The 26,149-nt window shown below is 35.5% G+C and overlaps 2 protein-coding genes across 7 annotated transcripts; one reads left to right on the top strand and one right to left on the bottom strand.

Annotated features, from left to right (window-relative positions):
- Positions 1-6,586: 6,586 nt before the first annotated feature.
- Positions 6,587-18,151, top strand: LOC135671494 (protein FLX-like 3). Of its 6 annotated transcripts, none has more exons than XM_065179656.1 (6): positions 6,587-6,725; positions 7,414-7,952; positions 8,037-8,182; positions 8,536-8,615; positions 16,936-17,056; positions 17,336-18,151. In XM_065179656.1, exons 2-6 carry the CDS (start codon positions 7,420-7,422, stop codon positions 17,347-17,349), a joined length of 894 nt encoding a protein of 297 aa, XP_065035728.1. In that variant the 5' UTR covers positions 6,587-6,725; positions 7,414-7,419; the 3' UTR covers positions 17,350-18,151. The 6 variants fall into 6 exon arrangements, 5 of the variants coding, with proteins under 5 accessions (XP_065035728.1, XP_065035729.1, XP_065035727.1 ...); XM_065179657.1 differs by having other exon boundaries at positions 6,611-6,729; XR_010512760.1 differs by lacking the exon at positions 17,336-18,151 and adding an exon at positions 10,724-15,838 and having other exon boundaries at positions 6,615-6,771; positions 16,936-17,062.
- Positions 18,152-20,435: 2,284 nt separating this feature from the next.
- LOC135671506 (bZIP transcription factor 39-like) lies at positions 20,436-24,898 on the bottom strand. The gene is made up of 2 exons (XM_065179678.1): positions 23,336-24,898; positions 20,436-21,152 (listed from the first exon to the last, which is right to left on the bottom strand). Exons 1-2 carry the CDS (start codon positions 24,813-24,815, stop codon positions 20,698-20,700), a joined length of 1,935 nt encoding a protein of 644 aa, XP_065035750.1. The 5' UTR covers positions 24,816-24,898; the 3' UTR covers positions 20,436-20,697.
- Between the last annotated feature and the right edge of the window lie 1,251 nt (positions 24,899-26,149).

Below are 26,149 nucleotides of genomic sequence, written 5' to 3'. Positions count from 1 at the left end.
AAATAATAATATTTAATTAAATCTTTTAATTAACTAATTTTTTTTTCTGAAATTTGAGATATATAAGAAATTTTCTAAATTATGAAGGGCATTTATGTAATTTAGATAGAAAGGATAAACCTTCAAAATTTTAAAATTCAAAGGGGTAAAATTATCCCTTTACTTAAAGAGCTCTAATCCCTTCTGTGTTGTGACCGCCGCCTCCACCCCACTAGCGGCCGCCTCTACGGGTGGGCGTCACCCCTACCCGCAGGCGGTTTGCCCCCGGGCGACGCTGCTGTGGTAGCGCGATGGTCTAATTGTCGCCTTGCAAGTGATTGCCTCTATAGGAGAGTGTCACCCATTCTTGCGGGCGCCCTACCCTTATGCGCCACTCTTGCAGGCGGGCATAGCGTCTACACGCAAGTGATCTGCCTATGAGTGCCTTGCCCATAGGCATCGCCCTTGTGGGTGGGTGCAGCACCTGCGTGCAGGTGGCCTGTGTTGAATCTTGGATTTTGATGATAAAATCAATTGAAAAATTAATGATCTAATCCATATGTTGAAATAAGTATTGCAAGATTAACTACGATAATGAATAAGGCATAAAGCAGATGTTGGGCCGGAGTTAAAGATTGGACGATACGTTAAAGATTTGGACGATGTGCCGGAAGCTTGCCAAGAGTTCATCGGGAGTTCGTTGAGAGTTCGTCGAGAGTTCATTGGGAGTTCGCCAAGATTTTATTGGGAGTTCGCCAAAAGCTTATCGAGAGTTCACTAAAAGTTCATCGAGACTTCACTAGAAGATTAATTAACATACTGAACAAAGATTGCTTAGTTAATACCTTAATTATTATAGTTAGAACTTAGATTGAGTTAGGATTGGGAGGTAATCCCACTAACTCAGTTAGAGGTCAATTGGGCTCAATTCAGGGTTGGTTTGGGCTAAACTAATGGCTCAAATAATGACCTAGAGCCTAGTCAGGCAATGGCACTGCTAGAGCTAGTAGTGGAACCGCTTGAGGCTTAGCTTCCCAAGTGGTCTAAGCGGTGGTACCATCGGTAATTAATACTGCCAAACGGTGGTACCACCCTGTCAAATAGCCTAGTCTCCGAGGCTTTGTCAGGCGGTAGTATCGCTAAACTAGGCGGTGTTACCATCTAGTATCAGGGTATCAGGTGGTAGTACCACCTAGTAATAGCGGTGGTACCGCTAGTACCTTAGAAATTCGGAATGAGACACTTTTTAGCTCCAATCTTAAAGCCATTGGAGCCTATAAATATCCTACTACTTTCTACATGAAATAGCAACAAAAGTATGAAAAAAAATCTTGAAGTATTGAGGTGTAAAAATGTTGTAAAAGTGCTAAGTGTCCTCATCCTCTTTCTTTAGTTTTGTAATCATTCAAGAAGAGGCGTAAGGCTTGTAAGAGTTGCCTCTTAAACTCATGAAAAGAACAAAGCATTGTAAGAAGGTAGTTGGTCTTTGCCTATTGAAGGAAGACCATTAGTGGACACCGATGACCTCGATAGAGGAGGAATCAGAAGTGGACGTAGGTCACAATGACCAAACCACTATAAATCTAATATATTCTTTCCTTACTATTTACTTTCATTACTTAGCTGCACTTTGCATTGTACATTTACTTCAAGCCGACATCTTCCCGATATGATTTTTTCATTATATTTTTATCAACTCAGAAAGATTTCGAATAGTAATCGTCATTTTAATCATTACGCTAATTCAATCCCCCTCTCTTAGTGTTATATTGATCCTAACAATTAGTATCAAAGCAAGGTTACTCTCGATTTGATTGAAAACCCAAGAGAGAAAGCTTTTGTCGGCAATCATGAGGGTCATTCTATCACACGTTCTCCCATATTCAATAGAATTGATTACACATATTGAAAAATTAGAATGAGGATTTTCTTGATTTCTATGGATTTCAAGTTATGGAATATCATTGAAAATAGATTTCAAAAGTCTTCTTATCTAAAGAACAATTGGAATGATTTAGAGAAGAAGATTTTCTCTTTAAACACGAAAGCTATGAATGTTTTTATTTTGTGCTTTGGATAAAAATGAATTCAATCGAGTTTCTATTTGCGAAATAGCTTATGACATTTAGCATACATTTGAAATCACACACGAAGGCATGAGTAGGGTTAAGGAGTCAAAAATTAATCTTTTGGTTCATAATTATGAATTAATTTATATAAAAAAAAGTGAGACCATTGGAGACATGTACACCTAGTTTATGGATGTCATCAATGGTCTAAAAACACTTGGTAGAAGTTTTTCAAATTTTGAACTTATTAACAAGATATTAAGATCCCTTCGAAAGAGGGATCCTAAAGTAACTGCAATTCAAGAAGCCAAAGACTTGAACAACCTTTCGCTCGAAGAACTTATTGGGTCTTTGATGACCTATGAAATGACATGCAATGCACATGAAGAACTTGAGAATAACCTTCCAAAAAACAAGAAGGATTTGATACTTAGAACTCAAGAAGACTATTAGAAAGAAGACTCAAGTGATGATGATGATGATGATGACGACAACGATGACTTGCACTTCTAACAAAAATATTTAAAAAATTCATAAAAAGGAACAAAATTAAACATGACATTAAAAATAAAAAATAAACTTTAAAAAGACCAAATAGTTTGCTATGAATGCAAGAAACTAGGGTACTTCAAAAGTGAATATCCCCGAGTGAAGAAGAAGCAACCCAAGAAGAAGAAAGCACTAAAAACTACTTGGGATGATTCAAGCACATCCGAAGACAAGGAGCCAACTAACAAAAAAGTTGCTAACTTTGCTTTAATGGCGCTTAGCGACGAGATAAGTAACTCGATCGAAGCTCATTTATCATTTGATGAATTATTAAATACTTTTCATGATTTATTTGATAAATATAAATTAGTTAGTCAAAAGTATAAATTATTAAAAAAGGAGTATGCCTCTCTTGTTAGTAAATTTAATAGATTAAATATTAAGCATGATAATAAAATATTGTCTCCTTGTATAAAATGTGAAGAATTAGAGATGCTTAAAAGGAAATTTTGCTACTACATGAAACCTTGGAAAAAATTGAAATAGAAAGTAAATCCTTAAACATGATCCTTACAAAAAAGGATTATATTCATAGAAGAGATATAATAGGCTTTGTGAGTAACACTTACTAAAAAATAATTATCTTTGTTAAATACCCAACTTTGCATGTTTCACCCCAAAACAAATGTAACTTTTATTATAAATTTGGATATTATGCTCATAAATGTCCATATAAGAAGTATAGTCCACATAGCTAATTTGGGTCCTTAAAGGAACCATAAATGCCTCAATGAAAAATAATAAGTCAAGTAGATAGGCACCCAAAATCAAATGGGTACTTAAAAGAAAATCTCATTTCTTATAGATATGTTTACAATCACAAGCTAGGAGCAAGAGATGGTATCTTGATAATGGATGCTCAAGGTACATGATCGGAGATCCAACTCAATCATCTAAGCTCACTAGCCGAGACGAAGGGTTTGTCACCTTCAAAGATAACAACAGAGATAAAATCATTGGCAAATGAACCATAGGTAACAAATCAAAACTCTTGATTGAAGACGTATTATTAATAGATGGTTTAAAGCATAATCTTCTAAGCATTAGTCAATTGTGTGATAGATGATATATCATAAGATTTGAATCTAATACTTGTATTGTTGAAAGTCCATACAAAACTACATCTATGATTGCCTTAAAACATAATAACATATATACTATTGACATTGATGATCTTTGTAATGAAATGTGCTTTTCAGCTTTAAGCGATGATGCTTTGCTTTGGCATAGGAGGTTAGGTCATGCTAGCAAGAAACTAATCTCCCAAATTTCATCTAGAAAACTTGTAAGAGGAATCTCTAGTATCAAGTTTATCAAAGATAATATATGATGCATGTCAACTAGGAAAACAAATAAAAGGTAGTTTCAAGTCAAAGAATCAAATAAGCACCTCTAAACTATTGCAATTGATCCAAATGAATTTATTTGGACCAATTGATACAACAAGCTTATGAGGTAGCAAATACGCTTTTGTAATTGTTGATGATTATAGTAGATACACTTGGATATACTTCTTAGCACACAAAAGTAATTGTTTTAGGTATTTTTCAAAATTTTGTAAGCTTGTTTAAAATGAAAAAGGCTTTATGATTTCATCTATACGTAGTGATCACGGTGGTGAGTTTCAAAACTATAATTTTTAAAACTTTATGAATCAAATGAGTACAACTATAATTTTTCTACTCCAAGAAACTCACAACAAAATGGAGTAGTTGAAAGAAAAAATAGGAGTTTACAAGAAATAATAAGAATCATGTTAAACAAACATAACCTACCCAAATATTTTTGGGTCGAAGCCATTAACACAATATGCTATGTCATAAATAGAGTTCTAGTAAGACTATTACTTTCTAAAACTCCTTATGAGCTGTGGAATAATAAAAAATCTATTATTTTATATTTTAAAATTTTCGGTTGTAAATGTGTTATTTAAACAAAAAAGATGCCTTGAAAAAAATTGATGCAAAATTCGATAAAAGGTATTTTTCTTAGATATTCTTCTATTTCTAAAGCATTTTATGTGTTTAATAAAAGAACTTTAGTTATAAAAGAATCTAAATGTATTTTTCTTTGAACTCGTTCGCCGGAAGATCGTCAGAAGCTCGCCGGAAGAATAGACATAGGGACTTGTTTAGCTTAGCAAATATCTTAGTATTTCGTAGTGAACACGTAATTGGGCTTGGATTTGGGCCAACCCAATTAGGAGCTAGCTAGGCCCATGTAAGAACTGTATTGGGCCTAATAAGAGGCTCAAACAGTGCCCTAAGAAATCTTATTGCCGTGGCATAGTCTTCGAGACTATGTCAGGCGATGGTACTGTTAGTTTGGGCGATTGTACCACCCCTAGCAGGGTGCCAAGCGGTGGTACCGCCCAGCATTGCCCCCTAAGCGGTGGTACCACCAAACCTAGGTAGTGGTACTACCCAGGGCAGTGTCAGCGTCAGACTGACACTAGGCGGTGGTATTGCCCGTGCATGAGGAACCCGGGATGGGAAAGTTTTAGGCTCCACGTTTTAATCAACTTGAAGCCTATAAATACCCCTCTCATCCCTGGTTAAAGCACACAAGCACAAAAATATTAAAAGAAAAAACGCTGCTGCGATCATAAGTGTATTCGCTTCTCTAGCTTAAACTTAGATTTCTGTTTAGAGAGGAGAGTGAGTGCTTGTAAGGGTTTATCTCCTAAACCCGATAAAAAGAGAAGAGGGATGTAAAAGGTGATTGACCTTCACTTATAAAGGAAGATCTCTAGTGGATGTCGATGACCTCGTCGAAGGAGGAAGCCGAAAGTGGATGTAGTCACGTTGACCGAACCACTCTAAAACTACTGTGTTCTCTGGTTTGCATTTCATTCCTGCTATTACCTTACTGCAAACTTCCTTAAGTGCTTACTGCATTCAATTCATTACGTATGCTTTCAAGTTAATTATAATCTCTTTCATGAAAGTGTTCCTATATTTTAAGTTGCTAACATAATCCTTTGTTCTTTGACTAACTTATTTATTCTCATTTGTCCAAAACAATACGATAGACCATTTTGGGCAACCTCATAACCCAAAATGGACAATAAATCTAGTTCTATACTGGACAATAAACCTAGTTCTATATTGATTAAAATTTATATTTATAAGATTTGATATAATTTTATGTTAGTTGTTAGTGATTTAATGCAATCATCCATCATTTTTCATATGGGCTTGAGATTGATATTAATAGTATTGTGCATTAGATATAGAAAGATGATAATTACGTATAAGATATTTTTGTCACTAACATTATTCCAAGATAATATACTATAAATCAATAAATTTTGATGATGTTAGTAAAAACTTTGATAGCAAAATCAAAGGATCAAATTCCATTCTATCACTTATCATATAAAAAATAAAAATAAAATAAAAAAAATTAGGAACTTACTTTTTAGAGCTCTTTTTTACTATTCATAATGAATCCTCTTACTGTTTATAATTTTTAAAAAATTAATAAAATAATATTTTATTATTCACAATCCATATAATTCTATTTTTACTATCAACTTTTTCTTTTTTTCATTCCCCATAGCTCCCCTCTATGCACACTACTTTCACTTGCTCTCCCTATTGCCCAAGCACTAGTTTATAGACTTGAAATATAATACCTTCTGGGTTAATATAACTCACATAATAATAAATATGAAAAACTATATCTCATCTCCTTTTCTTCATTTTTTATTTTATTCTATTTTATCATCTGTCTTTTTTTTTATGTTATTTTATATTATTTTCATCGATTAGGAGGAAGAAGGAGGAGAAGAAGAAAAAGAAAAAACGAAAAGAAAAGAAAGGTTATACGTAAGGAGTGAAAACAATTTATTAGAATTAAGTTATAAATTAATGATATATATATATATTTATATTTATAAAGAGATGATTTATAAATATTTAAAATTTATAATGTGGCATTATAAATAAAAAAGGTTTTGTAAATAGTAATCTCTAAAAATTAATATGAAAGTTTACATGTATACCCCAAAAAAAATAAATCGTCTCGTATCCGTGCAACGGGTGTCTCAGGAGCGACCGAAGGCAAAACGGAGAAGAAGTCGGAGGCCTTCTTAGGGTTTGGCCACGAGAGGGGGGCGTGAATCCGGTCGGTAAAGCTCTCTTCCCCCTGTGTCGCCTCTTTCTCCTCTCAGGTTTCACTTCGAATCGATCCCTGCTTCTCCTTTTAGCTCTTTTCCGTAGTTGGTTTGATTTGTTTTCGTTGTTTGAATCAGCCTTTTTTCGTTTTAGGTTCGTGAATCACTCTTTTGTCGGTTTTTTTTGTTTTCTTTAATCCCAATCTAGACTAGTTTCGGGAACCATATCGGAGGTTCTTCTTCAGATATCAAAGCACTCATTGTTTAATCATGGAATTTCTGAAGAGGAGATATGCCTTTTTGGCTGCGTGACCGTAGGCTTATATTTTTCTGCCTAATGTAAACTAATTTTGAAATACCTAAGATTATTCGTTGCGTCGATTCGGGAAAGAAGGCGCTCCCTTTGATCGGAGGGTCATTGTTTCTGAAGTTCTTTTCTGTTTTTTGTTTTCTTGGATGATCAACAACATATATGAACTATGCCACTGTTACTCATCGTCTAGTGTTTGGGGGAGAAACCAGATTGAGTTATTCGAGTGAAGAGGTTTAAGTATAAATGGATGCCTGATTGTTATAGGGTTCTGTGTGGATTTAAAAGAAAATCTGAATTTTCATGCTGCATAACAACATTTCTGAAGCGCAACTTATCTTTATAACATTTTTTTGTTCTGTTGATCATTTGGTTTCATTCTGGTATAGATCAAGATGGCTGGGAGAGGCCGTGTATCTCGCCAAGCTTTTGAACAGGCTAGGCATGGTCATCCTGCCGCTCCTGGAAGGCCCTTTGTTGAAGGCCCTTTCCTTCGCCCACCTCACCCTGCAGCACTTGAGGAGGAACTTGAACTGCAGATGATGGACATTAGGAGGCTCTTGGCTGACAATCGTGTGCTAGCCGAGGATCGTTCAGCTTTTCACCGAGAGCTGATTGCTGCGAAGGAAGAACTGCATCGAATCAACTTGGTGATTGCAGATATTCATGCTGAGAAAGAAGCCCGTTCAAGGGAGCTGATTGAGAAAGGATTGAAGCTGGAGGCTGATCTGAGAGCCACCGAACCTCTGAGAGATGAGGTCATACGATTCCGTGCGGAAATTAAGAAACTAACAACTATGAGACAAGAACTGACCGACCAGGTCCGGACTCTCACTCAAGATTTGACACGGGCACGAGCTGATAATCAACAAATCCCTGCTATGAAGGCAGAAATTGATGAGCTTCGACAGGAGCTTCTCCATCTACGGTTGGACTTTTAATAATTATACAATTTTTCACATGCCATGTCTTGTTCATTTATCTTCCAAACTGAAACTATCTTTGCTGGTAGGATGTCTATCGACTATGAAAAAAAAGGAAACTTTGAATTAATGGAGCAAAGGCAGTCAATGGAGAAAAACTTAGTCTCCATGGCACGGGAGATTGAAAAATTGCGAGGTAACTTGGCTAATCCTGAGGGAAGGCCATGGGACCTAGGTAAAGTTGCTGACCCTTTTTTTTTTTCCTTTTCATGTTTTTCTTTATGAGTTCAGTCACAGCACCAGAGTAGTCTCATTGGAGATCTAAATCTGTTTATTGAAGAATACTGTCTGTGACAATGTCAAGCCAAATGTTGGTACAAAACGAAGTGTTGCTAGCGTGTGTTATCAACCTGATCAAGGTTACTGTATGTTTGAGCCGGCTGGAGATGGTTTCTAGCCCTTGATGTTTTTATCAAAGATCACATTCTTTTCTTATGATGAATTCTATATTCTTATAGGTTTCATTTTTCATATCAGTTTTGTTTTGTTTCATTCATTTTAACTTCATTGTATGATGGTTTACTGAAGGTGGAGGTTACGGGATGAATCATGGCAGCCCTGAAGGACCCATCCCTTCGACATATGGGTATGAATACGGTGTTCAACCGGTAAGTTCAATTTGAAGATGTTTAATTCCAAAAGTTATTTTTTTATCAATTAATCATCCAAAAATGTTGGTTCCTAGCTATTAATATTCTTATTCCATTTTATCATTGTTAGCCTGTTGCTGACAAGGCTTCCCTCTATAATGCTGGTTCTGGATCGTGGGGAGCTCTCGACAAGTCTCGCTTTGCTCGTCATTGAGACTCATAGTTGAATTTCCCTCTAAAATAGGAATTATGTCTATATATACTGCAGATGTTTCTACACTTGAGGGTTAGAAGTGCTATCTTGACCAATTGGTGCCTGCTCCACCACATTATCTTGATAGATGCTGTTCATCATCATAAGCAAGACGACCGTATTATTCATTTTTTTTGCTTTTGTTGGTCGAGGAACTGCTTTGCATGATTTTAAATGAGAAATATGGGACATATGTTTGACATATTCATAATCCTTTCTTGAACTGTAATTCCATGTTACTTTCTATTTTGGGCTCAGTTAAATGGTTGGTTGAATCTTCTTGGTTTATGTGGGTCTTATATTTTTTTTTAACAATTTGTGGGTCATCCACAAATGTATAAACAATTCTACTTGGCATTGTTTTTCACTGAGCCGTCCAACAGGGAGACTAAACAGAGGATTCTTGACTTATCTGAAGGGGTTTTCTTTCTTGGCCTTTAGGAGTAGCAGGTAATATTTTTGATGATTTTGTTTGTATTAACCTGGCTGAACTTTGGTGAGATTCATGTTACTGAGACACTTCCATCTGAGGTACAATCAACCACAGTAGCCTATCTCTTTCAATGATGATGTTCGGTGTCATATGTTGATATGATAGTGGTCGACCAATCTTGGTTGATGGTGAAGTATAATGAAGTAATTAGGCTTTGTAGGCGGAAGGGTTTCATTTGGTGGGGTCTTAGATGTGCATTTGGCCTACTTGTTTATCAAATCATATTTTTTCACTTATACATGGTTATTCTTTTTTGTTGTTTACAATAATGAAATATTGGAGATGTGCTAATTATTGTTTGAGATGAGGCAGATATATAGTTCGTTAAGTTGATTAGGTCTGTTTAGAATGTTTCTGGATGTGGAATCCTTGTCAAGGAATAATGGTTGGAATCTCTAATTGTCTATGTAGGGGACAGAGTCTATCCGTCATTGTTATCTCTTGCCGTAATTTGCTAAAAGTGATGTACCTGGTCAAAATTTTTTGGCTGACACTAAGTACTCCATGTGAATTATCAGGTCTCTTTGAGAAAGCCCAATCTCTTTGTGCAATCGCTAGAAGTGAAACATGCTAATTATTTCTTTGTGTTAACAATTCTTTTTATATGACAGCCTAAAAGAGAAGGTTGTTATCCTTGAGAGTTACTTTTGCCGTAGGTGTACCTGGTATGATAGATGTAGCCAACTTCAAAGGTAACCAGTTGAAACACTGATTTCAAATACTTTGTTCCTTCGGCAAAATGACTGGTGTCTTTGTCTCTCGTAATTGTATGACATTATCAGATGATTCCCCACGTTAAATTTAATAGAGCATTTGGATGAAATTAAGTTTCAATCTTAAAGACCTGTATAATGTGACAGATGGAATGGTGTGCTTTTCTTATTTATGGAGGGCATAAAATTCTTGTGTCGTCAATGTGGTAAGAAGAAGAACTACAGGTTGTGACGTCCCAAATATTTAGGATTGGCTACCGAGCATTATTATGGGGATGCTTGCTATCTTGTTCCATTGATTGACCTGTTGGCCACTGGCACATGTTTGCTATCTGTGGTTTGGTAATAACTTGGACAAATCTCAGCCTGTATACCTGCAGAATGAAGAATAGATGAGTTGGTTCTGTTATTTGGATCAGATGCGCATCAAGGATTCTTATGATTTGTTAATGGATCATCCAAGTTTATCTGGCTAAATATCCTGTGGAAGAAGCTTTCATGAGCACCAAAAAAGTTCTCTTGAATCTCATACATTTGGAGGATGTTGCTCTTATTGTTTACCATATGTATACTACTTTTGTTTTTGCCAGCTTTCCTACAATTGTTTTCTGAGCAGTATACAAAATATGTTTGATCACGATATGAAATCTTCCTTGTCTCTTTGAAGTGTTGAAGTCCATATGGAGATGGATTGGCTGTCTATATGCAGAAGCATAGAGGCAAGTTTTCTTTTGATAGCTTGGAATTTGGTTCGCTGCATACTTCTTTAGATGTGCTTATTTGTTTGCCTTATGATGTCTTGAGTGTCATATTTTACCAGAGACAAGTTGGCAAATGGTTGAGGTATCCTCATTCTGTAGCTGGTCAATACTTTTGCCACTTCTAGTGGAATTTCTGAGCCACAAAATGTATCTACTTAATAGTTGGATTATTAGCATGCAAGACTATGTAAATCTGGGGCCACTTTTCTAGTGATGCTATTTCTGGTACAAGCACTGCAAAGTTGTATAGCCGTCGCTGGTATATAAGGTTCTTTCTTGTGGCCTATAAGTGATTTTCCTGGTACGATAGTGATGCAATCTAGTTGTCTGGAGGTTGTTAGGTTCCATTGATCGTCCAATCAATGAATAACAAATGACCCAAAAGAGCTTTACAATAGCGATGGTTGTTAGGTTACATTGACTATCCAAATCAATGACTAGCAAATGACCCAAAAGAGCTGTCAGTTGAATCCAAAAACCTAACAAACTGAGCATGTGAAGGCCAAAAGTTCTGGTTTTAGATTAAATGTGATGAATATCTGGTTTATTTCTTATTGTTGTTGCCTCGTCAGGCTTTCATTATACAATTTGACTAAGCTTCAGGTTTTGATATATTTACATAATTATTTGGTTGGTTTGGTCAATAGTTTTGTTGTATTGCAAGATGAAGAATTAATTTTTAATCTGAGATGGATGCCAAAGATAAAATATGGGACTCATCAATTACTGATTAATCTTTTTTTAATTGCTGTTTAATCTTTATGGAAGAGCCATTACTGACTTGAGTTTTGGAAATATCTTCACTTTGATCCTTATTTAGAAGGGACAAGTGTGTTAGCCATTTCCTTATTGATTTTTGGAGTTCAAATGTGGATGTGGTTGCCTGGCTTTTTTATAAGAAGCTTATTTTTGTCCAACTCTTTTGACTTTCCTGAATTCCTTTTTCTATTTGTTGCATTTTATAGCAATGGCAGAATATTTAGATAATTTGCTTTATTCTTTTCTGGATGCATCAAATGAAGCAGATATTGTGCCATCAGAGATGCAGTTTTTTGTATTGCCTAATAATCTCGATCTAATAGGAAACCTGATTAGTGTTGCTAGATTATATAGATCAGATTGAAACATTGAGTGATTGCCATTAAATGGTATTAGTGCCTTTGATCCATTAATTTGCCATGGATATGAATCTCAGATGGTGAGAAATACAGATGATGACGACATAGAGAGTTTGCAAGAATAGAGAACAAAATTCTAGGATTGGAATGATGAATTACCTAGTTGCGGGTGAAGTATGGAAGAAAATGGAAGATTCTGAAGTCCTGCAAATAATGACAGAAAAATTCATGAGAACTGCCTCAAATGAACATGGAAGGCAAGTATGTTGGATCCTTGCTCTCCTGCAGTGGTAAGTGAAATGCCTGCTCTAAGTTCTATGGAACCACAAAAAGATGATATCCCCTACTAATTATAGGGTTGCAGCTAGTTGGTTTTTAACAACTGGGACAACTTGGTGCCGGAAGCAGCCCAACACCCATAAAATAGTGGATGGTCGGATACTGGTTCCCCAATCTGGGGGCATCCTCATGTTGAATTCTCTTACCAATGAACATCCTTGGTGTAATTTTTGCAGGAGGTTACAGACAACAAATAGACCATGGTTTTACGTCTCACCTCGATCAATACGTGTCCGTCCAATGGCCTGTTGACTCGGTGGCATGTCTCGTGGCATGTCCCTCCCAACATTGTGTATAATCTTTAAAATAAGATTTGTGGCATGTGCTGGCATACCGTGTGTCAGTATGCCATTATGTGCCAGGCCCTAATTGGTCAGGCTGGGAAGCAGCATGGGTCCGGTACCTCAAAATGCTAAACCATGAAATAAACTATATGTAGAGGCATGGACAAATAGTGGGATCTGATGGTTAAGCAAACTTAGGTATAAATCTCGGTCCACTACTAGTTATGTTAATAAGATGGAGCAGTATGCCAGGTATTATGCTGACATGGACCACATGTATAACCAGAAGAAAGAAAAAGAAATGCCGACTGGTGTATATGGTTCCATGTGGTCCTTGGTCGGACTAAAAATATCAGTCCATACTGTACCAACATTTGTTTACTTGTAAATTGTCATGTAGAGGTCTAGAATTCCATTTAAAGATCGATGTGAACTGTTCATAGATTGGTTGAATTGCTTTGCTTGCTTCCTATAACTTTGCTAAAGATCATTAAGTCTTATTTGCCGGAATGGTGGTGCAAGGTGCTGTGTAAATGTGATATAGTCCTGAGATTGAGATTTTAAGAGTCTTTGCTTGCGGATGAGATGGGGTTGTGATAGATGAATGTGCTTAAAACCCTTCTTGTTTACATTCCATTAAGTTGTTCATTACTTAGTACCCATTTCTCATTGGATTGGTTTCAGAGAAATATGTTCTCATTAAATCTTAGAAAGTATTCTGACTTTCTTTATCTATGATATGAGGAATCTGGTCTCATGTAGCAACCTGATTCAGATCATCTTATGTGATGCATATCTTTTTAAATGTTGTAAACAACGAGAGCTTCATATCGGATTTGTAGGATGGTAATTGTTGCTATTGCATGATTATATTAGTTACCTTATGTTATACAATAATTGTTGCTAAGCATGTTTGAACTTTTAGATGCCAGCCAACTCATTCCTAAACACATTAGTAGTAAGATTTCATTAAATTATTTGCAGTGTCATGTTAACATGTGTTTAACTTATTCAACTGATGTGATCTATTGGGTTTTCTGTTTTTTATCATACTTTATCATGATACTTAAGCGCTAATTAGCATGAGTTTCTTTCCTTTTGTTTGCCAAATACAGTTTTCTGTTTTGGTGTGTTTATTATAAGTGAATAAATTTCCTTCAAACACTTTCTCAGTTATTTGAATTAGTACTGGACATTAAATATCTACTCAATCCCATTCTTGGAATTAATCTATGTCAGCATGACTACTTGTGAAAGAAGAATTTCTACTTTGTAGATTTGAGAATCCTACAGAATCCTGTCGACATAGACCTCTGGAACTCTAATAATACAAACTCTAATATCTATGTAGTTTTCATATTCCATTTGACATTTATAATTGAGTTCTAATATCTATGACCAAAATATGACTCTAAAGGATCCTTAATGTAGAAGTCAAAAAGAAGGATGGAGCTTGATACAGAAAGTAAGAATTTAGAAATTTTAACTTAGGCTTTATCATGAACAAATCTTGACACAAATGAAACTAAATTCTAACCTCTTCATATCCCTTTGTTGATGGCCAATGGTGATCTATAAGCCTCGTCCAATGGGATCAATGAACCAATTTCTTTCGGATGGTTTACTTAGACTTGAGCAAGGGAATTTTTATAAACTTGATTCGTATATTTGTGAAGCTTTGCAGCCACTTACAGTTGCAATTAGGCATCTCTTTGAAACTAGTTGAGCTATTTGGACTGATCCTTTGACCTTTGTTGGCAAACATAGATTGCAAACATAGTCTGCAATATAGCTTAAATTATCTTTTAAGCTATTGGATTGCATTTGTCTTTTCTGTAAAGTTTCCATACTTTTAACTATTCTCCTCATGTTTTGGATTATTTTAATTAGAATTATGAATTTGGTGCTTTAATGTGGTTTTTAAGAGCTTTGTGAAAAGAAATAATATGAAGCTGCTTGATGAAAATAAAATGTTTTAAACTTTCTTCTTTTCCATGATGGAAATTCTTTTTTCTTCTTTAATCATGAAGCCAAACCATCTTCCATTTTCCTTTTTTAAGGTTGGTACACCTTTATGCTAGCAACCATATGAGAAAGCTCCAGGTATGTTTTATTTTGGAATGCTTAATGTTAAAAGTTCACTCTCATTTGAGAAATTATAAATTATGTGCAGCTACGATATAAAAGTTACCAAAGGTGTTTTATATCTCATGGGTTTTATAGTTATTTATGTTGAATCCTGGATTTTGATGATGAAATCAATTTATGAGTTTACGATCTAATATGCGTTTAAAGAAAAGTGATATAGGACTAACTACGACAATTAAGACCTAAACAATTACAAGACAAGAAATCTAAGTTGTCCGGCATATCATTGGTTCATCTGAACTCTCGGCGAACTTCCGACGCATCGTCCGAACCTTCGGTGTATCGCCCGATCCATCAGCATGTTGACTCCCGCAACATCCGATCTTAGTACAATGTCCGATTCTTTCAACCCGATGCTCGATCTCTGACTCCGGCCTAACGTCTGATTTTTCTACTTCAATTGTTTTGCATTTTCATAATCGAAGTTAGTCCTGCATTACTTTTATCAAAATGCAGATTTGATCGTAAACTCATCAATCGATTTCATCATCAAAATTCGGGATTCAACAATCTCCCATTTTTTGATGATGACAACCAATTGATGATGGAGTTTAATTAAACTCCTCCTATCTATATGTTATATTGAGATAAACTTGAATTCAAATAAATGATAACCTTCTAATCCAAGTTGAAACGATTTTTATCATGATCATATGCAACATGTCATTGCTTACTTCATATGCATATCATCATGCATTAAGGTACATCATAATATTATAAAAAATCATAATATCAAAGAGTGCAAAACATTAAAAAGTACATTATAACATCAAAGAGTGCAAGAGGAACACATCAAGGAACAATTGACTTCTCCCCCTTTGTCATCAACAAAAATGAGGAATATACAAGCTACTCAAGTGATGGTAATCCAAAATGCTTAAATAGAGTATCATACTGAGCATTTAAAGTGTCAAGTCATCGATGAATGTGTTGCATCTCAGTTAAAATTTGATCATGACGACATGACGAAGTTCAATTCGATCCAGTCGAGTTGCGATGGAATCAGCAGATGAGGAGGGTGCTAGATCCGTCGGAGGTGCTGCCTCAAAGGGACTAGTAGGAGGAGATTGATTTCCCCTATGTATAGGTGTTTCTGGTTCTGGCTCAGGTGGGGACGGATCAGTTCTCTTAGGTAATCTAGTCCAAACACCATTCATTACTATGCATCTTAATCTTCTTAATAAGTTTCTATTGATAATGTTGAATCTATCTAGTTTCATAATTTCTTCATTTGGTGGAATGACTATGTCATGTGCATGTATCAGTCTAGTAATCAAGTCACCATATGGAAGCATCATTGTTTTCTTCCCACTGACAATTCTGCAGTTCCAGTTCGTTGAGTGACACCAATGAGTTCTTTGTCATGTTTGGTCCAACTGCACTGGTTCTTCCAAAATCACTCAGTTCTATAATAAGAATCTCTTGAGGGGTTTCCTCAGAAGCTATGTAGAAGCTACACTAAGATACTGAACAAGAACATAGAAATTTGATGATAAAGGAATTTACAAGCCCTGAGTTGGTTGTTTGACTTGGATATAAAGTACATTGAAATTCGATTGGAATAAAACAGTTTGATCTACTTGAATTTGAGATTGAAAATTATGTTCTCATGCAATATTAACTCAATGTAGGAGTTAGCAACAAGTACTTTTTCCTGCCTTGTTGGTGCCCAGGTGAGGTTAAATATATATATGGCTTAATTAGTATAGTATGAATCAAGCGATCGAGTTCAGGCAGCCTTCTGTGAACCTGTGGAGATGGAAGCTTAAAAATTGTAGCTTCCAAGAACGAGCAGTGACATTCAAGTTTTTTTTTTTTTTTTCTGTCCCTAAAACTGTTTACATATTATCACCCATTTCATTTGAAACCACTTTTATGGATAACTGGATTGCTACATGTGGATTCCTTTATTTTCTTAGTTTTCATCCTGATTAAAATTATGTGGTTGTTAGATGTTGCAATAAAATAGTGTTCTGGGGTATCAGAACACTTTTGTAAGTTGGATTTTGAAGGGTTCTACTCTGGTGAGCATTATAGCCACCAAAACAATTAAATATTCTGTGATTTGTTTTAAGATTGTAGATTTATTGGAGTTAAATTAGAGTTAATGGTTGAAATTGTTGTTTCGATTTGTGTTCTCTTGTCATTAATCGACTCAGATACTTCTCGTCTTCTGAACTTGTTTGTTAATTTGGTCGGGACTAACTAATTCATCGAAAGCTTGTTTAGGGTGCAAGAACAAAGGCTGGAAGGATGTTTGTTAAACAAAAGCTTGTTTACCAGAAATCTGACATGCTGTCTTTTTCTATGCTGGTTTTCCATGTCAGAGGCTTCAATATCAGTTCTGAAGGTTCGTGAGAGCCACTACTTTTGTCTTTGTCCACTTAGCTCAAAGCTTGTTTCTAGATTTTTGCCATTTACTTGAAGTAACGCCATTAAATCTGTAGTACCTTAACCTTGAATTGATATATATGATGCATGTTGTTTACCTTGCTTTCTATCTTTGTCATGTGATGTTTTTGAATTCTTTGTATTCTCCGCTGTATATTTCTTGCTAAAGTTGTTGCAGTTTCTTTGGGTCCAACGGTCTTCTTTGATTCTCATTCTAGTTTTCTTTTCCCTGCAAAAGCTGATAGATCTTGATCATGAGATGAAGGTTCAAAGAGCACACTGCAGTAGCCATAGTATGTCGAGATCAGCCCCAGTTGTCACCATCCGTCTCAGACTTCGATTGCTGGAGAACAGCAGAAATCATCAGCAAATATCGACAAACTAACTTTGAGAAAATAAAATGTGTGGCTACAAAATTTGATCTTCCACCATCCCCTCGAGCAATGATGAACGCAATGTATTGGTTTCATAACTTGCAAGTGTCTGAAGACAAGCCAAAGACCATGTTGGAGTCGCAATCAAGAACATTGTCACTTTGTAGCAGCAAAACATAGGTATGAACTAGTGAAGTCGATGACAGAGAAAGGAAAGGCTGAGCTTGGATTTAGTTTATAGCCTCTGTCAGCACCACAATAAAAGGAGTTTGCTGCTCTAAAAGTGTGAAACAATCACAACTCTGCATCAAATTCAACTGCACCAGCAAAATCTCTGATGGTAGTGTATGAATGTAGTGCATAGGTGCTAAAAGATCAGGTAGATAAGTAGCAGCATGTGGAGCAATTCTCTCACTCACCAGAGTTGGCCATTTCTCTTAACTAGAGCTTCATCTTTGAATCAGTAGAGCATGACCCAATGGTTTTTTGTTGCAAGGCTTCAATAATCTTCCACCAAGTGAGGGATCCCCAGTCAAGCAACCTTGCTATTTGAAAAATAAGAGTCAAAATGCATTCAGTTTCACTTGGAAATGAAATCCATTTCTTATGGTACTTCTCATGTATAGCATGAATGAGGAGGTAAAGTCCCCTGAAATTTTTAATTGGTTATATATGTATAATCTCTGTGTCAATGTGTGTGTGTGTGTGTAATATTTACTTTTAGTGTTTGAGAGGCAGACTATGGATGTTTGAAAGGGATTCAATCGCATGGGCTCTCTGACGAGAGTCGATATTAGCATCATAAGGAAACTAATTGGTTCATTATTATGATGGTAATAATATAGGGGTCTGATGGACGATTTGATAGTATAAGCAAATAAGAAAATCATAATATAATAGTATCTCTAATGCCATATCGTTGACTAGCTATTCAATGTTTCAAAATCTATTTGGGATTTTCTTACACATGTTTTGCTTCTTTTCATAAATAAAGGGGTGTAGAGGTTCTGCTTGCTTGATAATGAGGAGAATGTTTTGTCTTGGAATGGTGCCTCTACATACATTCCAACTGGGCAATATCTGGTGGCCTACGTTCTGTATGACTTGGTTTTAATGGAATTTGCTTTCTTAAACAAATAAATGGTATTGGTGTTGGGTAAATATGAAGTCTCCGTCAGAAGTAATTCTAGAGATCGTTGTTTTTAGAATCACGAAAGAAATCGAAAACATCGAGTCAATCGATCCAATTCATTTATAAGATTATGGATGTGATAACCCACAGTAAACAGTAAGCTTAAAGAAATTTGATCTAATTATATAAGTACAATTAAAATTATTTAAATATCTTTAATTTAAACTTTTTTTTTATTTATTTAAGAAGATATTTATGTTAATTTTGAAAATTATGATTCATGCGAGCAATATCTCTCTTCCACTGTTTATCTTTCTATTATCGTTCGTTCTCTCTCTCTCTCTCTCTTCGTATATTTGTCCACCTATCTTTTAAGTCTAGTTACCAAAATGAATATGAAAGAGAGAACCATATAATGTTGTAATAAATAAAAAAAAGAGTTTGAGATATGATATAGAATGGATTCCTTGAAGTAGAGTAAATGACATTTTGATAACTAAAAAATATCTATTTTAATCTATGAGAAATTCATATACAATCCCCTTACTATTAACAATCCTCTCAAAAATAATAAAATATAGTTTTACTATTTATGATCCTCAATTATCAATCATACTCTTATTCTCCAATTCCCTTATTTCATCCAAAAATATCGCTCACTGCTTGACCAGTGAAGAAGTAGAAGAAAAAGATGATATTTACGTCCATTCGATGTCGCTCAGATGCTTACAATTATGAGAAAAAGAAGGAAAAAAAAAGGAGATGATGATGAGGAGATTTATACCCATTTATAGAGGGGTATCTCAGAGACATTAATTTTTTTAAAAAATAATAATATAAATAGTAAAAATGGATGCGAATGGAAATCTTTTTAAGTAATTACTTCTTAGATATTGCCATATGTTATTTAATATAGATAAAAATTAAAATTCATGTTTATAATATTGGTCGATATTTATTTTTATCATATTGTATACTACTGAAGTTTTATTTTCATTTATCTAATCACTCCATCATCGAGCGCTATCGACGTCGCTCATTGCTCGACGAGTGAAGAAGTAGAAGAAAAAGAGGATATTTACATCCATTCGATGTCACTCATATGCTTGCAATTATGAGAAAAAGAAGGAAAAAAAGGAGATGATGATAAGGAGATTTACACCCATTTATAGAGGAGTATCTCATAGACATTAATTTTTTTAAAAATAATAATATAAATAGTAAAAAGGGATGCGAATGTCAATCTCTTTTAAGCAGTTACTTCTAAGATATTGCCATATGTTATTTAATATAGATAAAAATTAAAATTCATGTTTATAATATTGGTCGATATTTATTTTTATCATATTGTATACTACTGAAGTTTTATTTTCATTCAACAAAGATTGCTTATTTTTCATTAATTATAATATTTTTTATTTTTTTACTATGTATAATTTTTAATTATTTTTTATATTTGTAAACATTCGATCCAAATATTCTCATAATTAGGGGGGAAAGGCCTATATGAGAGATCTTTCAATGATCGAAAAAATAAATTCAAATATTATTTTTGCAACTCAAATCCAAATATTCTCGACAAAAGTATCGAGCATGCTTATAAATTTCTTGCATTAAAGAGATATTAGAACACTAATTAACTGACCCCAACAAAAGTAAATCATATATGATTTTAACTAAGATGAGGGATGCATATTGCTACTACCTTTTAGTTGAAGTTGGGGCTAAACTCATTTACTTCCAAATTCAAGAAGACAAAGAAGAACAGAATCAAATTGTGCTGTAGAGACTATATAGTGTTCTTAAAAAACCCAGTAGTAGTCTCACAGAGATGAAACCACAAAGAGTAATCTATAAGCCATCCAAATATTCATTTCCACCATATCAATTCTACCTTAACCAAGGCTTGCATCATTATTTATCGCCTTCGCTAATGATATCAGACGGTCCGGATTGATATGATCAGCAACATACATATCATACCAGCTCGATATTTCAAGACCTTCGACTTTTAACTATACATGATAACCTTCAGAAGATGACCTGATCTATTCAGGTTAACTGTTAAAATTTGAGTATTTTTGATGTTATAATCTATAAGATAGGCGCAGGGGTTTTAAAAGGAAGAACACAAGAATAGGTGACATATTTGACACTGTCCAGAAGCACCACAACAAAAATGCGAGATAAGGACTTCCGAGAGATCATACCATCGCCATCACCATTACCAGCTTCTTTAGGATCAGCTAGGATGGAGACCACTACCGAGGAAACCGGTTTAGTGTCATCGAAGTTGCTGCTTTTGGACGGCTTCCCAAACTGCGTGCCATTCCGAGTAGTTGTTCCATTAAGTGGGACTGTCTCGGGAAACAGTATCCTCCTGTTCTTTATCCTCCCTTGTTGTGCAGATGCGGAAGGGAGATCCTCGGAAGCATTAGCAACAGAAGTAGACCTCATAATTGAAGTGGCAGGGATGATGCTGCTCGAAGATGTTGGTGAGATATCAAACTGGAACACCTCGGTGCACATGCCAGAACTTAACATTGGCCCTGTTGTGACATTTTCATCAGAAGGTACATGATAAATAGTATAACACAGTACAATGTGAGATCATTTCAAAAAAAAAAAAGTATGAGACATTCCACTCAGAACCCAAAGTAAGCATTAGTAACTGATGCATTCGGAACACAGAACTAAATCTGTCACCAAGCAAATATGTCCAAAACCTTAAGAAGAGTGAGAAGGTGGTCCGGCTCTAATCAGACCTCCTGAGCCAGATGGACAAAATGCTGAAACCCGTGGCATGCTTCAATGATAAAATTATTCATGAAGTCAACATTGAGATTGCACCGAACCAGAGCATGTTCTCGATATTTAATCAGCATGTATCAGAGGAATGCTCTTTAACCCAAAAGCACATCAAATAATCAAAGCAATTTAGAATAAACAAGGTAGACCTTGAGCTTGCATCAAAGAAGATATGAGGAAAGCTCGTAAAAAGACATTGCTTGCTTTTCATAACGAAGTGCATGCCATTTTGCACTCTGATGGACTAAATAATGAGAAACAACTTAATGTGTCATGATCAATCATTCAATAACATGTTTCCTTTTGACTCATGCAGTACTGCCAAGTGAACATGTGTCCCCATTCTTGTTCACCATCATTATTGAGTGCTTACAAATCCTCAAGTCAAACAAAAAAAGGTATATAGTACAAGTTCATCAACCTTTAAGATCTCAAGAGCATGCTATGCTGGCAACTTATATTTGCAGATAATTCAGTGATTTCCTTGAAAGCTATTCATGCCTTGTCACAAACCACTGATGACCTTTTATACGATTGGATTATAGTCCTAAATTCACCAAAGACAAACACCGAGTATTCCAAGTAAATCTTGTACAGAGATATGTTCTACTCTACCTCGGGCATCATGAAATATAACCTAGCAAATACTCTTTAAGATTCCATTGTCAGAAAATCTTCAAGCTTGGGACTATATGGGCCTTAATGATATGACAGACTCATGCATTAGGCGTTACAATGTGAACCACTAAAAGAAAAGATGGTAAATTGGAGCTTATTAGAACCATATTCTTTGACTTTCATGCATGCACTTGGCTCAGAGCTCTGACATTCAAGTGACATGATGTATCAGTTACATTATCAACGATTTGTCCTCAATGATCTTATAGCAATTCAAAATGTACTATGTAAGTTCGAATACATTGAGCAGTTGAAGATCAAGAAGCAAGGGGATACAGGCTTGGGAGAACATCTAACTGAAAAACCATGATTATGTCTCTATGATTGATTTTTTTTATTTTTAATTTTTTCACCAATAGTGCTCTCTCTTATTACTAATGGGGTTGAATATTGTCTGATGAAACTCATTTATCTTTTTGTAGAAAATATCTCAGAACCTAGTTCAAACTTAACACCTTGTAGAGCTCGTGCTTTGATTATTTGGCTTCTCATTAGCATAGTAACTGATACCTTGAGGGCAAACCTTGGTACAACGGTAAAGTTGTTCCTTGGCCACTTGAGAGACCAGGGTTCGAGTCATGGAAACCATCTCTTTAAGTACTTAAAGGTAAGACTACGTACATTGATCCTCTCCAGACCCCGCATTGGCGGGAGCCAGCCTCATGCACTGGGTACGCCCTTCATCGGCATAGTATGTGTGACTTCCAGGAGAAATAAATAAATATGATTATTTAGTTCAAACTTGACTTGCATGTATAAGTGAAAAATAATATTCTCTTTGAAAAAATAAATAACCGAATAACAAATATCAAAGAAATACAGAAAGAAAAAAAATCCATTGTACAAACCCTGTGAAAGAATAAGAATTCCTTGCAGGAGACCTCAAGTATCATCCATAACAACCTCAAGCGTCAAACAATCTCATGGCTTAGTATGAAGAATGTTCTATTTACATTTTAGCTAACAAAGCTACATTGAGAGACTTTTACAGCTTGTGGAATTGTCAACTGTTATTAGCATGACTAATACTAAACTAGCTTGGTGCAAAAATATTCTATGTTAGTCATGGAAGCAGCAGAACCAAAACCGCTCTTCAAATATCCATACATGATTCCATTACCCAGACTTAAGTGCATCATATATTAGCACATAAATAAGATGCAATGTCGATAAGATAAACCAAAACAGTGTGTCGATGCAACCAGGTGAGACAAACATATGCTAAAACTATAAACTACATTCATACCGGCCATTCCTTCACGGAACCATTGTTGCAGTGGACCATCAGCTGAAACTGATTTCAAGTTTTTTGCATATGCATCATCAGCAATAGAGTGATCAGCTTCTCTTTCGGATTTAGGTACAGCCAGTGCCGACATCATAGTACCAGCAATGGCCAAGGCCGTGTCTTTACTTTCTTCGGCAGAGGATCTCCTTTCTTTAGATCGTGCCATGGCTTTCTCGCCAGCAAGAACAGAATGGATTATCAAGTTGCCATCAATCTTCACATGTTTGCCATTTCTTGGCACATAAAGCAAGGCAGGCAGAGTTTCACTGCAGTTCTGTGTGAAAACAGACCCTCCTGAACCTCTTCCCTTTGGAGTTATTTCAGGCCCAACTGCTCCATTCTGGCATCTCTTACCGGTAACCCTATCTTTCTCCAAACTTATGTTTCCATTACAAAATCCAGTATCATCAGTTCTGGTAAGATCATTACCACGACCGGTAACACTCAGAACCATACCTCTAGGCTCATTCACGATCCCACCTTTAATGACACCTACATAGTCTCTGGTTCCTCGATGCCTGAGATGAACTCCCGGCAGAACTCCAAATACTAGTATAATAAGCATCAAGCCCAAAAGGCTCACGCTAGCGACCTTCTTCGTCTTGGTCTCAGACTTCTTGGCTCTGGGGGCGTGGGCAGGCTGCTGAGGCTTCAATCTAGGTATCGGAACCAAAGGAACGGGAGACCCTTGCGGCCTAAAAGCGTAGCCTGGAACCCACGGGAAATGCGTGGACGGCATTGGCCCAGAGGGAGGATAAACAGCCGGGGCAGCGCCATTACCACCCAATTGCTGTCGCAGACTCACATTCTCGGCCATAAAGTAAGAGATCTTAGCGTTCAATTCGTTAATTGTCGAGTGCATCGCCCTAACCTTCTCCTCCAGCTCTTCCACGTACTGCTTCTTCCTCTGCCTCGAGAGCTGGGCGCTCTCACGGTTCCGTATCAGCCTCGTCTTTCTCCTGTCATCCTCCTCGTTCCCGATGGCTTCCGATCGCTGTAACTTTCCACCTCTAGGGTTAGCATTAGGGTTCAAATTAAAACACCCTTCCTTCCTCTTCAGGCTCTTCTCGTTCTCCACCTTCACTTCCCTATCGACGACGCCCGATCCCGAAGAGGAGTTGCCGGAACCCGGCGAGGCCGGGCCGGAATTCGTCGAATTCCGGGAGCTTTGGTGGTCGGGCGAGGAAGAGGAGGAAAAGACGCCGGATCCATCGCCGGGGCTGGGGTCGGGCGGCACGTCGGAAGGAGTAGAGAGGTGGTTCTCCGTCGAGCGTAGAAAATCGTCGACGGAGAAGTCGAAGTCGATATCGAGGTCGAAGTCGTCGCCGAAGGGAAGATCGGAGGGGGGAGGGAACAGATCGCAGGGCGAGAGGGCGGGATCGAAGAGAGGGTGGGGGTTCGAGGGGTCAAAGGGATCGACGAGAGAGGGTTCCGCCATGGATTTGTTGAGCGTTCGATGCTTCGATCTCGGAGAAGGAAGGAAGAGGAAAGGTGAGCGGTAACCGTCGGAAGGAGAAGAATTGGTCGAATCGTAAATTTAATTATATATATAAAGAAAATCTCATATATAAATATAAGTTTAGGGATAAATGAGACAAATTAAAGTTATTATTATTATTTTTATTTTTGAAGTATATCAAAATATTCGTATTTTATAAAATCTTAAAAACTTATAATAAAATCAAAATTAAAATTCATAGCAATTTAAGCTAATTAAGACTCACTTATAGTGTTATTAAATAGAATTATACTTTTTATTTATTAATCAATAATATTATAATTAGGTAGTGTTTCATCTTTATTTATTATTATTCTTCCTTGATCAATTGAAACATATATATCGACCCTAAATTTATTGTTGAGAAAAAAATTAAGAATTTTATCATCAGTTATCCTGAAATATGTGAAAAACCTTATTAATTTTTATTTGAAACTACATGGACTCTCATACAAGTCATTTTATAAAATGTAAAAAATTATAATAAGATTGACAATTAAGGTTGATAGAGATTTAAATTAATTAAAGTCTATTTATAATATTTTTAAATAGAGATACAGTTTTTCAACATACAGTGTTTAAAAGAGATATTAAATGTTCTTAAATAGTAAAAAGGGGTTGTCAAAACAATTTTTTTTTTTTCACTTAGACAAAAATGATATTATTTAAACGACTTTAAACATAAATCTATGTAGGATGAACTAATCCGATCTAATTCAACAAAATCTTACTTAACTAAGTTAAATTTGAAATTGAACTAAGTTAAACTCGATCACAAAATATATTTTAAAAATTTATAATTCCAATAACTATGAATCATAAAGTCCATAAAAAAATAAAAAAATATAATATTCATCTTAGAAATATGTCATAGTAGTTTTATAAAATTTTTTGAAATGGATTAGTAAAAGTTGACCAAGTCATATTCAAAATTGAATTATGTTATACTCGATTACAATATCAATTAAAAAAAATAAAAATTTGATGATAATTATTATAATATTATAAAAAATAAAAATTATACTCTAAAATTATATTAGTTTAGTAGAAATTAATCAAGCTATACCCAAATTTAAACTAAGTGATTCTTATCCAAAAAATTCTAAAGTTTGATAATTAAATTTTATAATGTCCACTAAAAATAAAAATAGTCTTAATGCTAGGTAGTTTTGTGAAAGTGTGAGTTACTATAGTTGAAGTTGATCTAGTTACACTCAAAATTAAATTAAGTTATATAAAATAACTATCCAAAAAATTAAATTTTAATAATTAAA

This window comes from Musa acuminata, unplaced genomic scaffold (assembly GCF_036884655.1).
Source record: "Musa acuminata AAA Group cultivar baxijiao unplaced genomic scaffold, Cavendish_Baxijiao_AAA HiC_scaffold_1139, whole genome shotgun sequence".
Taxonomy (NCBI): Eukaryota; Viridiplantae; Streptophyta; class Magnoliopsida; order Zingiberales; family Musaceae; genus Musa; species Musa acuminata.
Note: the sequence above shows the minus strand (reverse complement) of the source record. Positions and strands in the feature narration are given on the sequence as shown.

Bases quoted from the DNA above. Each gene is read 5' to 3' on its own strand.
- LOC135671494 (XM_065179656.1), top strand. From the start codon at position 7,420: ATGGCTGGGAGAGGCCGTGTATCTCGCCAAGCTTTTGAACAGGCTAGG. The intron at 8,183-8,535 runs GTAAAGTTGCTG...GGTTTACTGAAG, and splicing joins GGGAAGGCCATGGGACCTAG to GTGGAGGTTACGGGATGAAT. The intron at 8,616-16,935 runs GTAAGTTCAATT...AAGCTTGTTTAG, and splicing joins ATGAATACGGTGTTCAACCG to GGTGCAAGAACAAAGGCTGG.
- LOC135671506 (XM_065179678.1), bottom strand. From the start codon at position 24,815: ATGGCGGAACCCTCTCTCGTCGATCCCTTTGACCCCTCGAACCCCCAC. The intron at 21,153-23,335 runs GTATGAATGTAG...ATGTCACAACAG, and splicing joins GTTCCGTGAAGGAATGGCCG to GGCCAATGTTAAGTTCTGGC.